The following is a 17,214-nucleotide window of genomic DNA, read 5'->3' on the forward strand; positions in this document are numbered from 1 at the left end:
CTGGGCCCTGGGTCCCTCCTCCAAATATTGCTGCTGGTGTCGCTCCAGTCTGTTGGTGTCCTTGGGGCTTTGAAGCTTGCACCCAACAACACGACAGCACCCATCAGCCACAGGTGAATTCCATGGGGCAGATCTCTGGGCTCGTCCCTGCCAGCCAGGATGCTCATGCCACTCTCGGACTGGGCTCTGCACCTTGCAGGGTCCCCTCACTGCAGCCAGGCTGGGCACGGCGTTGGGACAGATGAGGTGAGGACTGGTGGCAGCACGGCCAGACCCAGCCCAGGTGAGCACCAGGAGGGCACAGAGCTGAGCACCAGGGTGGGATGAGGCACCACAGGCCAGGCCCCATCTCCCCTCACCAGCCCAAATCTGGTGAATAAACTGCTGATGCTGCCAGCGGCCTGGCGGTGAGAAATTCACACAGTGACCAACTGCTCTGGACCCTAGAGGCAGGGATTGTCCTGTGACAGTGAAAGGTTAATTGGAGCTGCTGGAAACACTGCTAGCAGTGACAGCCACCAGCGCAGAGCAATGACAACGATGACCACACTGAAAAAAGACATGTCCCAGTGTGGAAAAGCAGCAGTGGGGGGGGTGGTGGCAGTGGGGATGCTGGTGGCAGTGGTGGTGGTGACAGTGGCAGTGTGCTCCCCACATGGGACATGCAGCCCTTGCACCCACCTCTGCCAAGGCTCAGGACAGGGTCAGCCTCTGTGGCTCTGACCCCCAGCCCACTGCTCCTCTCTGTGCCTCCAGCCAACCTCTGCCATGGGCCATGTGCTGGATGTCCCCATGAAGACCTGGTGACAGTCTGCCACGACAGCATCCCTCTCAGAGCCAGCATGCCCTGCTGCCAGTCCCCAGCACATGCCAGCAACCTCTGCCCACTGAAGTGCCAGTGCTCAAGCAGCAGCAAGGAATTTGCCGAAGTAAATCCTGTCCTCAGCTCCCCTGTGGGCTCTAACAAGGCTGAGGTGGCCATAAAAGTGGCAACACAGGAGAAAGGACAGGTGGCCCTTGAGTAATTAAGAGACCTGGTGTTTTGGGACATGGAAAGCTCAGCCAGGTTTGTGGCAGCAGGAACTGTTAATGACCCCCCAAATCCTGGGTAACAGAACGGCATGAGTCACCCTTCCAGGACGGACTGTAGGAGCATCCCCCGGGATATTTTGGGATGGGTTTGGCTCAGGGGAGTGCCTGCAGGAGAGAGCAGGTGGCAGAGCCTACAGAGGGATGATACCATCCAGCCCAGGGAAAAGGATGGGCCAGGGGCTGGTTGTCACATCCAAGAGAGCAGGATCGGTGGATGGGAGGGGAGCAGGACTCCAACAGACGGCACTGGACCCGGGAGGACGTGGAGTGCAGGGGCCGGAAGGCCCCAGAGGGGACCCCGAGCCAGCAGGGCCCAACAGGGCACCGCAGCTCAGGCCACAGGGCCGACAGGAAAGGGGGCACAGCATGCAGGCAAGGCACGGGGCAGGCGGCACCCGGCACACGGGACGTGCTGCGGAGGGGGCACGGCACACGGGACACGGGGCACGGCACACGGGACACGGGGCACGGCACATGGCGACGGGGATACGCGGCAGAAGCCGCGTCCTGGGGTCAGGTAAGGGGACACGGCCCGGGCGGTGCTGCAGGGACACGACACGACACACAGCCAGGACGGGGACAGGACACACGGACACGACACGACCATCGCCCGCCCGAGGCCAGGCCGCCGCCGCGTGGGCGGGGCCGCGGCAGGACACGCCCCTTATGCTAATGAGAGCTGAATCACGCTCGGCGGACCGCGGCCGCCGGGCAGGACGGGCTCAACCAGGCGGCGCGGAGGGGGGAGCGCGGGGAGGGCATCAGAGCCGGGCTGCCGGCGCAGCCAAGCGCCGCCGCTGCGACCCGGGGGCGCACGGAGGAGCCGGGATGCCGCTGGCCCCGCCGGCGGCCGCGCCGCGGGAGCGGGATCGGGGCGCGGGGAGAAGGCGTGAGAAGAGAGCGAGCGGGCGTCCCCCCTTACCGCGCGCGTGGTGTGCGCCAGGGGCGGGGCGGGCGGGGGCGGTGGGGGCGGGCCGCCGCCATTTTGTCCTGCGGAGGCCGTATTTAGGGCGCAGCGCGCGCGCCGCTGCCACTGTGCCGGGACGGAGCTGCCGCGCCCGCGCCCCGCCGCCGCCCGCCCCGCGCCTGCTCCCGCCGCGCCTCCGCCATTTTGTGCCCGAGCACTGCCCCCCGAGGACCGGCGCCGCGGCGGAGCTTTCCGCCTTTCCCCCGCCCTCTCGCGCTCCGACTCTAGCGGCGCCTCGGCCCGGCCCGGCTCGCGCAGCCATGTCCTCCGGCGGCAGCCCCGAGTACGCCTCCTTCTTCGCCGTGATGGGCGCTTCGGCCGCCATGGTCTTCAGCGGTGAGCACCGACCGGCAACGGGAGGGGCCGGGGAGAGGGTGGGCAGGAGGGGGAGCGCGGTGTGGGGGCAGCGCCTTCTTTTCCCCGTCCCTCCCCTGCCCCGGCGGGGTGCCCTCGGCGGCGGGGGCTGGGGTTCCTCGGGCCTGGGGCCGCCCCCCCCGCCCCCTCCCCCGCTCCATCCGGGCTCTCGGGGCAGCGGAGGGTCCCTGCCGGTGACGTCACCGCCGGCGGAGCCCCCGCGGCCACGTGACTGCGGCGGCGGGGGTCCCCCGGTGGTGCTGGGGTGCCGCGCCCCGGCTGCCCGCCGAGTCCCCGGGGCTCTGCCTGCCCTGGCCTCCGCGGCGGCGGCGCTTCTCCCACTGTAAATCGGACGTGGTTGGTGTCTAAACCATTCCCCGGATAACGCAAGACCGATTTTTAACGGGATTAAACATAAACGTGCGCTCATTTGGCGGGCAGGCCGCCTTAGAGACGTTGATGCCATTGCAGGCAGTGGACAGGTCCCGAGGTGCCCGTGGAGCGGGGATGCCGGGGCACGGGGGAAGCCCCGCTCCGTGGCCCTCCCTCTGCGTCTCCAGGCAGCGAGCTCAGTGCGGTGTAAATTGGGTCATCCTGCGGCACTGCCCTCCCCACTCCAGGAGCACAGATACAGGGGCCGTAAATGCTGGGTTACAGCAGAAAGACCGTCCTTTAATGCATTGTCTCTCAGAGCCTTGTTAAACATACGGAAGGTGAGGGCTGTTCCTGCACAGCGTTTGCTGGTCTCTGATGGGTGCAGACCTGCTGTTCCCTTTGGGATCCAACATGGGGAAGGCTTCAGCTGTTTTTTTTCCCAAATGCAGGTGTCACAGTAATTGGGAATAAAATAATTAGGAGCCAATCTGGCCTTCCCTTCTGAAGGCTTAGCCGTGTCACCACAGATGTGAATGTACTTACTGGTCTTTGGCTCCCTTCTAGTACTGAATTTGTTGTAGCTCAAGCTATGTAAGTGCTGTTGAGGTGCTTGGGATCTCATTGTGTTAATATGGCCTCTGGGATGGTGGCTGGGTCTGCAGGATGGATTTTGGGAAGCAGCTCTTGATTCATGCGTGTGGGAGATGAAATCATGCAAAGAGCCAAGTAGACAGTGAATTAAAATTAGTGTTTGAGAGGAAGCTGTCTAGCCATGCTGGTGTGGGCACCATGGACTGGCTTCACACCAGCCATGTTTGTGGTTTTAATTTTTGATAAAACAAAATCTTGGTTACGTGTATTTAGTCTTGTTTAGTTTGTATCTGGTGGTGAGATGCAGATACCCATGCTGAGGGCAGTCAGTGGCCTGCCATCTTGGATTTCAGACATTTTACGCACACTTGACAGGTAAAAATTTTCTTGAAAACTCAATGGTTAAAATGATGTAGGAGCCAGAGCTGGGGCTGCTGACCTACCTGCCCCTTGGCTACTGAAGATAATGGAGAAAGAAACTAAGACCTAGTTACTTGCTGGGAAAAAATAGTCAGTAGTTCACTGCATTTTGCAAAATGGTCTTAAATAGTGACCTTTCCTTCCAAGGAAGGAGTTGCTGGTTTCCTTTTGCAGAATGGATTTTGGAAGCAAAAGAACATGGCTGTATGGCTTTAGACACCATGTTTGTGATGTGTCAGTGTGCTTCAGCTTAAACATCAGTGAGGGCTTGAGTCAGCGCTTAAACAGGAATTTGAGTGGTGCTGGCATGTCTGAACCAGCAGAGAAGCCTTTCCTAGAAGCTGCAGCATGACAGCATGGTGCTGTGGGATTGCAAGGGGAAGGTTTGAGTAGGGGAATGCAAAGTCAGTGCATAAGCTGTATTGATGAAGGTTTGGCATCTGTTCTGTGGCAGCCAGTTTGTGAGAGGTCCCTGATGCAGAATCTGTGTCAAGTAGTCCTGGATTCAGTGAGCTCAGAGGTCTACCCCAACCTCAATGATGTTGCAATAGCAGCAGGTCTGAGCCATGCAGGTACTCTTGCCAGGGCCAGTGATGTGTTCAGGTGCTGGACAACAGGTTATAGATACTGCTGATGGGAAATTGTTTCTTAGATGTGGCTGTTCAGTGAAGCAGTTTGTATTTTTAAGGCAATATGGCAGAGGTGTCAACACAGGATAAACTAAAACTTGCAGTGTTGTGTAGCTTTTGTAACAGGCCTGTTGCATCACAGCACGTTCTGATGGTAGTTGTTAAAACCCCCTTGATTTTGAAGTAAGGAGCTAAATCTGGAGAAGCAGTTAAAACTCTAAAATTGTCCTGGATCAGTGTTAATTGGTGCAGTGAATCATGCTTGACTCATGCTATATCTAAAGATCACATTCTTGTGGAGCTTGTAGTTCCAAGACATGTTTCTAGTAAATATGTTCAGGTTCTGTACTGTCCAGGCTAGTTTGATGTGAAAACAAGTGACTTGGAGCAGTCCTGTGTGCTATGTGAGCATTACTTGCTGATGGTAAATAGATAGCAGAACTTGTTCTGGTCAGCAAGAGACAAGAGCAGGCTGCTGTGACCTTGGCCATCTTTGAGCCTGTCTGGTTATTTGCAGATTACAACTTGTTCTCGTTGCTGCAGTTCCTTTTTTCCCATGTATGAAATGTGGTGGGTCAGGTGCTGTTGAGTGATTAAATTATTGCTGCTTTTTCATGTGATCTGAGCACACCAGAATGAGCAAGTGTGCTGTTGGGCAGAGCTGTCTGGTTCTGTGTGTGCTGGTGCTCTGTGCAAAGCTGTCACAAGAGTGCCCACTTTGCCCTCCATGATGAGAGGAGTTGTCCTTAGGCCTGAACTCCAGCTGGGCATTTGGTGCCTTCAAGACCTGCTGCACTGCCAAGCAGCTGGAATATTCCTCTACAAAGAGAACTTTAGCTGCCAGTGTTAAATTAGTCCTGTGTCCTCTAATTTTTGCTGCAGTGAAATAGTACTTCTGTTTTAAACTAGAGCTTTAGATCTCATAGCAGTTGGTTGGCTTTCAAGGGACCTCCATGGTGAAATAGCTGGCTCAGAACATGTAGTTTGATGCAGCTGACAGCCCTGCACAGTCTGATTCTGGAAGGCATCGTGACTATAAACAGCTTGCATCCTCAAAGGCAAATGGCACCTCTGCTTCCCAAAATGCTGAGAGGTGGGGAGGTGGAACAGGAGAGCTGCTTGCAGGTAAAAATGAAATGGTGGATTTCAGCTCAAGGTAGTTTTCTGCTCCAAATGAGGGTGCTTATGATGTGGGCAGGTGTGTGAGCTACCAGACTGTCTGCAACAGAGATTAGCTTAAGCTTTTATCCTTTACAGCAGGTGAAGCAGTGGATGGCTGAGACCTAAGTGCTGTAACAGAAGTGAGGTAGGCAATGTTTTTACAGCTTGAGAATGAGGGAAGGCATCTCAACAAGAGCATCATTTCCTCTCAGTAAATGCCAGTCTTGGGAACATCTGAGAATGAGATGGGTCATCAGTATAAACCATTGGCTCTGCAGAACATGGCTTAAGCAGTTATGCTGCAATTTGTACTGTGGCTTCCTGATGGATCCCTGTGTCACTCTGGAGTCACTACACAGCCTGCAGGTGCTTCCCCTGTGGTGGGAACACTGGGAGCAGCAGTGGACATGAATGACAGCTGCCTCAGGACCTCTTGGTCAGCTTTTTTCCTTCCTAGAACTGGCCTCTTCCATCTCCAGAGCCTGACTGCTGCACACAGATGTTGCAAAATGAACAGCATCCCAGCCTGACCAGGCTGTTGGGTACTCCTTGAAGCAATGGTTTACAGCAGTGTGTGCTTCTCCATTGAGGCATAACTGGGTGCACTCACTTCCTTCAGACTCTGAATCTTGTGAGCACGAGGCTTTGGGTCAGGCTGCTCCTGCTGGCCACAGGAGTGTCTGCTGGGTGCAGGCAGGGGACATGGGCTGTCCCATGCCACAGCAATGGGGCAGCAGAGCTGTGGGTGCTGCTGAGTGTTCTAAGCTCCCCTGGACCTGCTGGTTGGGAAGGGGTCTTGCTAAGTGGTGTAACACACTGCTCTGCCAGTCGGTACCTGGAATACACTGGTCACCTGGTTTGTGGAATGGGTCATCTTTGAGGGGAGCCTCTTTGACAATAAAGATACGTAACAAGTGTCTGGATGGACTTGGCTGCTTGCAGAAGGACAGGTCTCCATGGTACAAGTGCTTTACCATACTTAAAAAAAATCAAAGAGCTCTGTGTGCTGTGTCAGACAATCCAGAGTGCCAGTTGAAGCAGCTTTTGCTCAGTTGACTGGCAGATCCTTTATTTTCCTTGAACTGCTACTATTGCAGCAATGTCTCCAGGAGCTGGTGGTTTAAGTTCTCAGATGTACTGACCCAAGTCTAAAAGGCCTGCCAGTCTTGGAAAATTTTTGGTAATGCTGTAGGCTGACAGTGCCAGGCCTGGTGGAAATACCCACACCCTTTCATTACATTATGGAAGAACAAAAAGTTATCCCCAGTTCTGAACCCTCACTAAAGGGTTCAGAGCTTAGAGCTTCCTGTAGGGCAGCTTTGTTCTTAACTCTTTGGGTTTTCATTGGGGAAGAGGCTTCAGCCAGTGTGATGGGGATTTGCATAGGCTCCAGTACAGTTCCCCTAACAAAGCTTGTCTCTTCTGTGCAGATGCATCTGGGCAGAGCAGCAGGATTTTTCCAAAAGTATCCATTACTGTAACCTGATGTGGAGCTGTTGAATGTGGTGGGGTGGGAGGGGGCAGGGCCAGCCTGTGGGAAGCAGCCTGTTTCTTTGGAAGTGTCCATGTTTCTGGTATGGTGAAGCAAGGACTGTACTTGACCTGGATGTCACCTCTGACATTTCTCCAGCCTTTTAAGAACAGCCTGCTCAGGGATGAATAGATGTTGTTGAATTGGTGCCTGTCTGCTCCCAGGGAAGCCTGCCTACTGCAGAGGGCAGCCCATTTGATAATGATTTGCTTTAAAAGGCTCCAGATGTAAGTGCTCATGCCAAATGGTCCTTCATGCTTGCTGTGATGGTAACCAGTGGTATCCTAATTGGAAATCTGACGTGGTTCGAGAGCTTTGCCAGCACAGAACAAATTGGTAGTTAATGAGATTTTTCCCTTCAAGTTTTTGTGACTAAAACTGAACTTCCTTCTGAGCATGAACCTTGTCTTAGTGCAGCAGTGCTGCTTGTATAAATGGTGTGGAGTTCTAGTGCCAAGCCAGGTGCTCTGGAAATCTCTGACATGCAGTGTGAAAATCTGCCTCACCATGGTGGGACATGGGAGGAATCCTTGGCTTTGAATGGCCCAAATGCTGCTGGAGTGTATGTGGCTGGTTCTGAGCCTGTTCCTGGGCTGAGCCTGTCTGAAAGTATCAACTGGTGAAACTGGATCTGTGCTACTAGGTCTCCTGGCTTGGAAGGCTCCTCACAGCCTCTTTCTGTATCAAGGGAGTGACTTGCATTTGATTTAACTGCAAGGGTACTCTTCCTGCTGTGTGACCTGATTGAGCACAGTCACCTGCTGGAACTGGAAAAGGTTGTTTCTGGTGCTGTGACTGCCCTTGATCTGAAGAGGAGGATGCTGGCAGAGCCCTATGGTAAGCTGTGGCAGTGGCAAGACTACGACCAGTCTTTAGTCTTTGACACTACAGCCTATCTGGTAAGTGTCTGTCTAGTTTATACTTGGTCCTGGGAGCTGCGCAGCCTTGCTGCCTCTGCTATCCCTTTTAAAGGGACAGATATGGTGAGGTGCCAGGCAGCACATCCTCAGCCCTGAAGGGAGGGCATTTTACCCCTGGGAGCAGTACATAAATCAGCTCTGAGCTGTGAGTTCAAGGCGTAAGTCAAGTATACCACAAGGGGGTTAACCTTTGAAACAGGATTACTGGGAGTACGTGGTCTTGAGTGATGTGCATTGCAACTTCTCTGTATTGTAACACCTTTGAACTTCTAAATGGCACAATTCCTGGTTAGAGACCAGCATGGATTCCATCTCTGGTGAACTAGATAGATTAATGCTTTTCGACCTGCCAGGTAAATATTTTGACATGCAGGCCAAGCAAGCTCCAAACACTACTCTTTAAAGGTAGTGTTTGGAGCTTGTTTGGTCTGTATGTTAGAGGTGAGGGAACTGGATGAGCTGACACAGAAACCCAGAGTCCTGGTGTGTAGCAGAGGTACAGCTCTTGCCCCATTTCCAGTGTCTGCCACAGAGAGCTCCTCAAACCCTGTTTACTGAGATTCTAGAAAATGCATCCTTCCAATCAATCAGGGATATTGAAATGTAGCATATGAAGTGTATGTGCTTCAGTTGTTTAGAGCTGCTGCAAGGTAGAGGTGTAGGTGTGGAGGAGCATTGTCCAGGTTGTCCATAGCCCAGAACTGAATGGCTGTGCCACTAGAGGCTGGGACATGGTGGGAAGCAGGTATTGTATTTGCCACCTTGCCTGTAATACTGAGATAATGTTGAAGATGCAAGGACAACTTGCCAGGCTAATGAAGCTGCTAGTAAACTTGCTAGACTAGTAAAGCTGCCTTGTAAGGTGCTGGAGATGTCTCTTGGTTAGGGTGGTGGTAAAGACTTCCTTGGGAGCAGATGTGCCAGGCTCTGAAGCTTTGTGTGCCCACCAGTGGAAGTTCAGTACAGTTTCAGTGACATCTAAGACTGTCATGTGAAGACTGGTAAACATAGGCTTTCTTTAAAACTGTGTCTAAAACAAGTTCAAGGCATAAGATCTGGCCTCTTCTGGAATTTTAACTGGGGACTGATAAACTCATGCTGCACTGCCCCTCCACAAAAACTTGAGGAAGCTGACTTTCTTGTAAGTGGGGTTATGAAATCACCTTCTCTAAACCATCACTGCATTGATTGCAACACCCTCGAGTAGCTTCATGCTTGGAGGAAGTGATGACTGATATAATTTTAAATAGTTGACTTCCTTCATAAGCTTCTGCATTTTTTGAGAGGTTTGTAAAATGTTGCCGACAGGAGAAGTGGTTTCTGCTAAATTCTATACCCAGGATAGACAGTGAAACCAGAATTCGGGCTTAGTTCCGGCCCTCAGGAGGTGCTTCATCCAACAAAAAGGTTTCCTAGTTCAAGTTAGTGGTTTCTTTCTAGACTTCCTAAGGGCTAGACACTAAACAGAGCCATCATTGAAATGGCTTATTAAGTCCGTGTGCTAATTTCCAGGTTCATCTTATATTTGCAGATAGAACCTGCTCCTGGCTCAAGCTTCCTAAGTGGGTTCTAGTTCTGAATAGCTCAAAATAGCCTTTTACACCACTTGGTGCCAGTCAAGGTTCGAGAGCTTTGCTAGCACAGAACAAATTGGTAGTTAATGAGACTTTCCCTTCAGGTTTTTGTAACTAAAACTGAACTTCGTTCTGAGAATGAACCTTGTCTTAGTGCAGCAGTGCTGCTTGTATAAATGGTGTGGAGTTCTAGTTCCAAGCCAGGATGATGACTACTCCAAACATGGGCTTTATGGGAATGCTGAGTGAGAAGCAGGGAAGCACATATCTAAACTCCTCCAAATACCTCCCAGCAACTCTTCAGGACAAGGTGCACAATCTCATGCTTTAATACCAGTGTAAGGCAGTGACAATTCTCTGTGGAACAAGCAGGTCTCCCTTGGAGAAACCTTAGTTTTCTGTGGGTGGAACAGGCTTAACTATTAGGTCTCAGATCAGTACAAAGACTTTAAATGCCCATGGTTTAAGTGCACTCCAGCAGCATTTTAGAACAGATGCAAGAACATTTTCTTGCCAAATAGGATTGACTTCTGAGGAGAGTCTTGATGGTGTCAGAAAAGGAGACTGCCTGCCCTTCCATATCTCTGCTGCTTCACTTATTCTTGGCTGGCAGTTGACATGCATGTCATCTCTGGATGATGGTGAGTACAGTAAGAAGCTGTGGAGTTCCCAGAGTACTCCCCAGTAAGGCTGAAAGGAAAGGTGTCTTTTCAAGTACTGCAGAATCGGAGAATGAGGTATTTGAGGAAGCTTCTTTGAGACTAATACAAAATTTTCAAGGCAGAAGTTACTTAGGGGTAGTGCTTTAGACTCTTCCAGCAGGTCTCAGGTACAGGTGATAAGTCCATCATCCTGTGCAGGTCTCTGCATGCTCAAGTGTTGACAGAGATGATGAGTAAACCTTAGGTGTAAGGTGGTTGTGGTCCTCTATAACCTGCAAGCCAAACTCTTCTTTGTGGTTTCAGTGGTTGGATTGACAAGTGTTTGGACTAGAATCCTTCATAGGTGAGGTCGCACTCTCCATGTGCCAGAACCTTTCTCCAATGAATGATGTGGAGCAGTAATATTTGAGTTGGTTTCTATCTCTGTGTGTCTGATGAAGATGCAATGGTGCATTTAACTCTAGGGCCAAAGCATAGGCCAATTGGTTTTGTGGGAGAACAGGCTCCATGAAGGAGATCTGTTCATGTGGCCCAGCTCTCAGCTGTGTTCTGCTGGGGTAGACAGATGTGCTTTGCTGAGCCTTGCAGTGTGGCCTCTGGGAGGGCACAAACACTGGAGTTCCCCTTGGGACTTTGGGTTTTGGCCCCTAAGCAGAGGCATGGATGGCTGCTGGGGGTGTGCCCTGCTGTGAAGCTGGCCTGGGAAGATGTTCTGCTATCAGTAGTGTTTGAACAGCACCTCTTATTCATCTTTGGAATAGGACTCCGGGTAGGTCACTTCCTCATCCCTTAGGGGAGTATTCCTGGCTGTCATGTGACCATGTTAGTTTTGCACAATCCTTCCTTGTGCTGACTTAGCTGTTCTAACTTCAGTCTTGTGAAAGAAGTGCAATTTGGGATGTGTGTAATGCATTCTTTTTTCTCTTCCAGCCTTGGGAGCTGCATATGGAACAGCAAAGAGTGGCACAGGTATTGCAGCCATGTCTGTCATGAGGCCTGAGCTGATCATGAAGTCCATCATCCCTGTGGTCATGGCGGGTATTATAGCGATCTACGGCCTTGTAGTGGCAGTGCTCATTGCCAATGCCCTCTCACCTGAAATCACGCTATTCAAGTAAGTTGCTGCATCTGGCGGTTCTGTTTCACACTGTCCTGTTGCTGTTTGGTGCTCTGTGTGTGGGTGGTTTTGGCTCAAGGCCCCTGGAAGGGCTGGCAGTGCTAAATGCTGCTTGGCCAGGCTTAGGAGCATGGGCTGGATTCCAGCTGTCCTGCCGGATGCCTCAGCCCCAGTGGAGTTGGTTGTACTGGCTGTCACGGATCAATCGAGCATCCCACTGCTCATGTGGTGGGGCTGTGGCTTGAAAGAAGCCATGTACAGGCAGCACTGGGATAGGAGGCAAAGCTTGTGTCATGATGCCACACTCTAGACCTGGATGCGCAGGTGTTTCCAAAACTGTCTAAATAGATCTGCTGTTGCCTGGGCAATTCAAATAAATAATTAATATTGCTTTTGCTTTGGTAAGTCAATCCTTGAGCTATACATTGGGCCTCTAGCAGCTACGGTCTGAAACTTAGTCTGCTCTTTGCTTCTGAGAACAGTTGGAACTAGTGTGGTTGGAATTAAACAATGCTGCTGAAGTGTGACAGGTATCTGTGTTGCTGTACAGGCTGTACCTATGAGCAGTGTGCTTAGCCTAACAAGACATGGTCTAAAACAGCAGATACAAACGGTCCTTTGCAATTACCAGGTGAGCAGACACTGATAGGGACTGCTCCACAGGACTGCTCTCCTTCTTGGAAAACCAGACCATTCCTACCCAGCTCCTGCAGTGCAAGACACCTGAATGTGCTGTGGCTGTATATAAGGTTGCTCAAGGTTGGAGATGAGCAGCTGCTAACAGGCTGCAAAGCACTGTGGGACAGGCATTGCTGCAAGTGCTAGTAAATGCTGTTCAGACAGCACACTGAGCCTGCTGGTGGCCAAATAAACCCACTAACTCAGTTTCATGTATGAGCCATACATGAACACCAGGTGAATATCCTTCACAGCTGCATATCTTTAAGTATCAGAGTTGGGGGTGTCAGTAACATTGCTTTGAGACGCATGGAGCTTGTTGAAAGAGGTAGGGGCTTAAGGCTGGGTGTCCTGTTCCTTGCCACTGAAATTCTTCCATCTCTGTCCCACAGGAGCTTCCTTCAGCTGGGCGCTGGCTTGAGCGTGGGTCTCAGCGGTCTGGCTGCTGGCTTTGCCATTGGCATCGTGGGCGATGCGGGTGTCCGGGGCACAGCACAGCAGCCCAGGTTATTTGTGGGGATGATCCTCATTTTGATCTTCGCTGAAGTCTTGGGTCTCTATGGCCTCATTGTTGCCCTTATCCTCTCCACGAAGTAAATGTTGCAGTATGATGTAAAGAGATGTAACAAATCTACGTTTAACAAAAAAAAAAAGCTCCAGAATGAAAATGGTTTCTCCAATGTGTACAGTTGTCCCAATTTGGTAGTTGATCTCTTGTAAATGCGCAATATATGTTAGTGACTTGTCTGTCCTGTGTGTACTTCAATATTAACTTGGAAGGGTTGCTCCAGGCCTGCTGCATGGCTTGGGGTGGCCCATGTGCAATTTTCCACCCATTGCTGTTAGTATTTTATGTATAAATATGAACTAGAAATGTAATTTTTTCTCTTCACTGGATGTTTATTTATAAAAGACTTGACATGTTCATACATCTATGGAGCAAGGATTTTCAATTTCCCATGCTATATATTAATCTTATATATAGGTAGATTACACTGTGGGGTAAATTGTAAGTGCAGAGAATTCCTTGGATGTAATTTTGATTCTAAAGATTGCTGTAGTGTCCTGGTATTGGAGTATGAGAATTTTGTGTTTTATTACAGCAATTGTCTGAAACACTCCCGTGTTTCAATAGTAACTGCGTATGCTCCGGCATCAGTCGTGCACCCAGTGTTGGGTTACAAACTTCTACCATGTTTCCAAATAAAACTTCCTCACTACATTGCTGTAATGCGTCCCTGGCTCTGATTTCCAGCTGTTGCTGCCCCTTTGGGAAGAGGGTGAGGTCTCTTGAGGCAGGCAGGTTCCTGAAGTGGCTGGGTAGCATGCCAGAATGATGCTGCCAGCTCTGCCATGACTTTTGCTTTCTCCTGGGTCGTGGCAGTGTGGTTCCCAGCTGCTGCCATGGGCCATATTTGTGGTGAGCAGGGATGCAGGGCTGTGCTCACCCTGATCACATCTGGCTCAGTGCAGTGCTCTGTAACCAGGGATCAGGTAGCTGCAGCCTGCACCAAGGACCAGGGAGAGAGGATGCAGGCTGCAGCCTATGCCCAAGAGAGGAGCTGCCTTGTCAGGAAACAAGCAGCCTGTCCTTGTGCTGGCCCTGCAGAAGCTGAGCTGCTTGGAAGCTGTACTGTGAATAGTAATTGCCTCTGAAGTAGCTCAACAATAGTCTCATCAAGAAAATGGCTTCAGTCAAGAACTTGTATTTTTATCTTAAATCACAGGACCATTTGAGCTGGGAGATTTTGGTGCTGCAGCTACTGAGTGCTGGAGCAGCCTCCTCTGGCCTGAGGACTTTGAGTACTGCCGAGCTTATGTGGGAAATACATGTTGGACCCTTTCAGTGCTAAAGCCAGAATGTTACTACTCAGACACCTGGTGCTAGCAGTGCCCTTGGCATCAAACCAAGCTGATGTATTTGGAGGGATGTTTCACCTGGTTGGGAATGAAAATGCATATTTGTGTTTCACCAAGGTACCCGTCCAGTAAGTGGTGAGTACCATGAAGAGTTGTGGCCAGAACATAAGGAATTCACTGAAGTTGTTTGGAGCTTCTAACCTGGCAAGGGCATTGCCCAGGCCTGGTGCCACTGTGTGCACCTTCTGGGCGTTCAGGAGACTGTAGCTATGAGCCAGTTGTCCTGTCAGGCTCAGCAGTAATTGTTAACAAAGGAATGGGCTTTTTTTTGCTGTTTGCTAGAGCACTGATCTCTATGCAGTCACCTCTCAGTGGGCTGGCTCTGGGCTGGGCTGGGCTGGTTTTGCTTGGGCAGTGCTTTTGCCTTATGGCAATGTGAGATGGGGCTGTACAAAGGTGTAAGCTGACTGAAGGAAAATCCTGCATGCCCACTGAAGCAGTGGCTGGAGAAGGAGAAATTTCTGATCTCAATGATTTCGGTTATTCTTTTCATCAGCAAAAGCAGACTAAACATCTGAATTAGGCTTTCTCCAGGGGTCATAAATGTTTGTGGAATCTGTAGGTTAATTGTCTCACACTGCAGAGGGGATCTTCCTGGTGCAGTGTGACAGCTTGTAGCTGGGGGGTGAATCCCAAACCCAGGCTCTGCAGAGGATGCTGCATCCAGCTTGCAGTTCTGGTGAGAGGAATTTAATTTAGCAAGTCAAATTGTGTGGAAGGATAGGAGAGGGTCCTACCCAGGGCTGCAAACTTGCTTAACATTCAGTTCTACCTTCTGTAATGGGGCCCTACTGCCAGTCTTGACTTGGGAGAGCAGCTAAGTGCTCTCATCTCCAAGGGCAATAAGCAATTGAAAGGCCCCCTGTTCCAAGGGACCCTAAGGTCCCTTGTAGGTTGGTGACATCATGCAGAGACAGTTGATAGGTACTTGCAGAACCGGTGCAGGAAAAATATCTCCAATGGCATTTTGCTTCGTGCCTTAGAACATGAAGCCTTTGTCATTAATATATAGACCCATGCAAGAAGAATAGAGCTGGGGTGAGCATGGATTGGTGGAGGATCACTTTGTGCCAAGTACCTGCAAATACATCCAGAGTCAAATTAACAGTCTGTAGTGCCTCAGCCATGTCATGTGATGCTCTGAATCCTCTGTGATGACCCGCGGCTGAAAATTCCCATTTCAAATCCTTTGCTGGTACTATTGCATCAGCACATTTCTCAAGTGACTCGCAGCATTAACAATATAAGGGACCCTTGGGATTTTTGAAATTTTTTTACTGCCAGGAGCATGGCTGCTCAGAGGGCAGTTCTATCTGGCAGGGATTGACTCGGTGGTGAGTTTGGAAGAGGGGAAGGGAGTGGCTGTGCTGGCACAGCCATGGTGCTTTTGTGTTCTGTGCATGGCTGGGAGCGCTGCAGTGAGTCAGCCCTGCAGAGAGGAGAGGAGAGGAGTGGGGCCTCTGCAGCAGCAGCACCACAGGGACGGGGCCATCTGCAGTCAGGTGCAGGCTCAGGGAGGTTCAGGACCAAATGCCAGAGCTACCAGCACAGACAGTGCCTCCACAGAGCCTGCTGACCTTGTTCTTTGTTAACCCTTTCACACTGTGTTTTAGTTTTTTTCCAAAGGCTGCAATTTTTTTTAAATTGCTGTTGAAGAAGCATTTTTCAGTACCAGCATTTTATCTGTGATTGCTCAGAGATTTGCTTTCCTGGGGAGATCTGGCTTGCAGAGAAGCACAGTAACCTGGAAAAGTAAATAAGCTTTGGGGAAATAAGGAAGACCTTGTTAAGAGAAACTTATCCCAGAAACGAAGTTGCTGTTTTCAATTACAGAGTAACTGTAGAGCTAATAACTGCAGCTCTCAGTAGTTTCCTTCCCAGGCTGGCCACAGGATACTGATTGTAGGGCATTCTGCTGTTTCCAGACATCTGTAGTGTCCAAACCATCACTGTGCTCAGGTGAGAGTTACTTGTCTTTGATGTACAGGACTTGCAACCTCTGGCCTTAGTTTTATAGCTATTAACCATCTTTTTCTCTTTACATTATTAAATTAAACCCAGAGCACATCTTTGCAATGCCACTTGCCCTGGAGTGGGAATTTTCTGTTTCACGGTCAACTGATTTTGTACCAAAATGCTTCTCCATTTTTCTTCCTGTTAAGGCTAATAATTGCTGTTATTTTTTCCTTCAGTGAGCTCCTGAGAGCCACAGCTTTGCAATTTGTATCAGTGGTTTTCAGCCCAGCTTGTTCTTGTGTCACAACACAAAAGCACACATGGAAAAATCCTGCCCTGACCTTATAGTATTTAGGGACCTACAGACCCTTGACAGCTCTCTCAGACCTGAGAGCACAAGCTGGCCAGGATGCAGTTCCTGGAGAACTGGTGGCTTGTCTTTGCCATTTTCCTTTTGCTGAGGGACAAGCTGCCCTCCCCACAGGAGATCAGGTTTGAATCTTCAGGATTCATCAAGGGGATACCAGGGTCTGTGTAAGTTCCAGAGCCTTTTCTGGCACTTTGAACTGCCCTGTCTGTGCTGTTACATCTGTGCTTTCTTCCTTTGCCTTTGGCAGAGGGGAAAAGGGTGACTTGAGTGGCAGAGAGTGAATTCAGCCACCCTCTCCTAATGGCTGTCTGCATGAGGTAGGCTAAGGACAAACCTTGGGAAATCATGTATATTCCCAAGATTGGCAGTTTGTTCTAAGCAGCCTCCGTGGCTCCTGTGTGCCTTGGGACAATTTCTTACACATCTTTGTGAATGTTTGTGAAAATCAGAAGACAAGGCTATATTTCAACAGCCCCTCATGCAGCAGCAGTGCTGGCCCAGCCCCACTCCTGCAGCTGCTCCATGTGCTCCCCAGCTCCTCCCAAGTGTGCAGGTACAGCTGCTCTTGCTGCCAGGCAGCGAACTAATTTGGGAATTGAGCCAGATTAAAAATAACTCAACCTGAAGGAAAAAAAACACACGTTTGCTAAAGAAAATGTGAGCAAAACTACAGCCTGTGATTCCTTCCGCCTGTTACTGGGGCAGTGGAGAGAAATATGGAATTACCATTAGAGGGGTGTGCAGTATTGGTGATGCAAGACAGGGCTAATTTAATGCTGAGAAATAAAAGGAGAACATCCAAAGGATTAAGACTGTAGCAGAACATGCCATAAGCTGGGCTGGATGATATACCTGTAGCCTCCAGGGGCTGTCATTTGGCACAGGCTGTTCAGTTCT

General features: G+C 50.5%; 1 protein-coding gene across 1 annotated transcript; it reads left to right on the top strand.

Annotated features, from left to right (window-relative positions):
• Positions 1–1,817: 1,817 nt before the first annotated feature.
• ATP6V0C (ATPase H+ transporting V0 subunit c) lies at positions 1,818–13,297 on the top strand. Its single transcript, XM_039732663.1, has 3 exons — positions 1,818–2,395; positions 11,207–11,390; positions 12,464–13,297. Exons 1-3 carry the CDS (start codon positions 1,921–1,923, stop codon positions 12,666–12,668), a joined length of 864 nt encoding a protein of 287 aa, XP_039588597.1. The 5' UTR covers positions 1,818–1,920; the 3' UTR covers positions 12,669–13,297.
• Positions 13,298–17,214: the final 3,917 nt, after the last annotated feature.

This window comes from Passer montanus, unplaced genomic scaffold (assembly GCF_014805655.1).
Source record: "Passer montanus isolate IOZ18808 unplaced genomic scaffold, ASM1480565v1 scaffold8, whole genome shotgun sequence".
In the NCBI taxonomy this organism is placed as follows: Eukaryota; Metazoa; Chordata; class Aves; order Passeriformes; family Passeridae; genus Passer; species Passer montanus.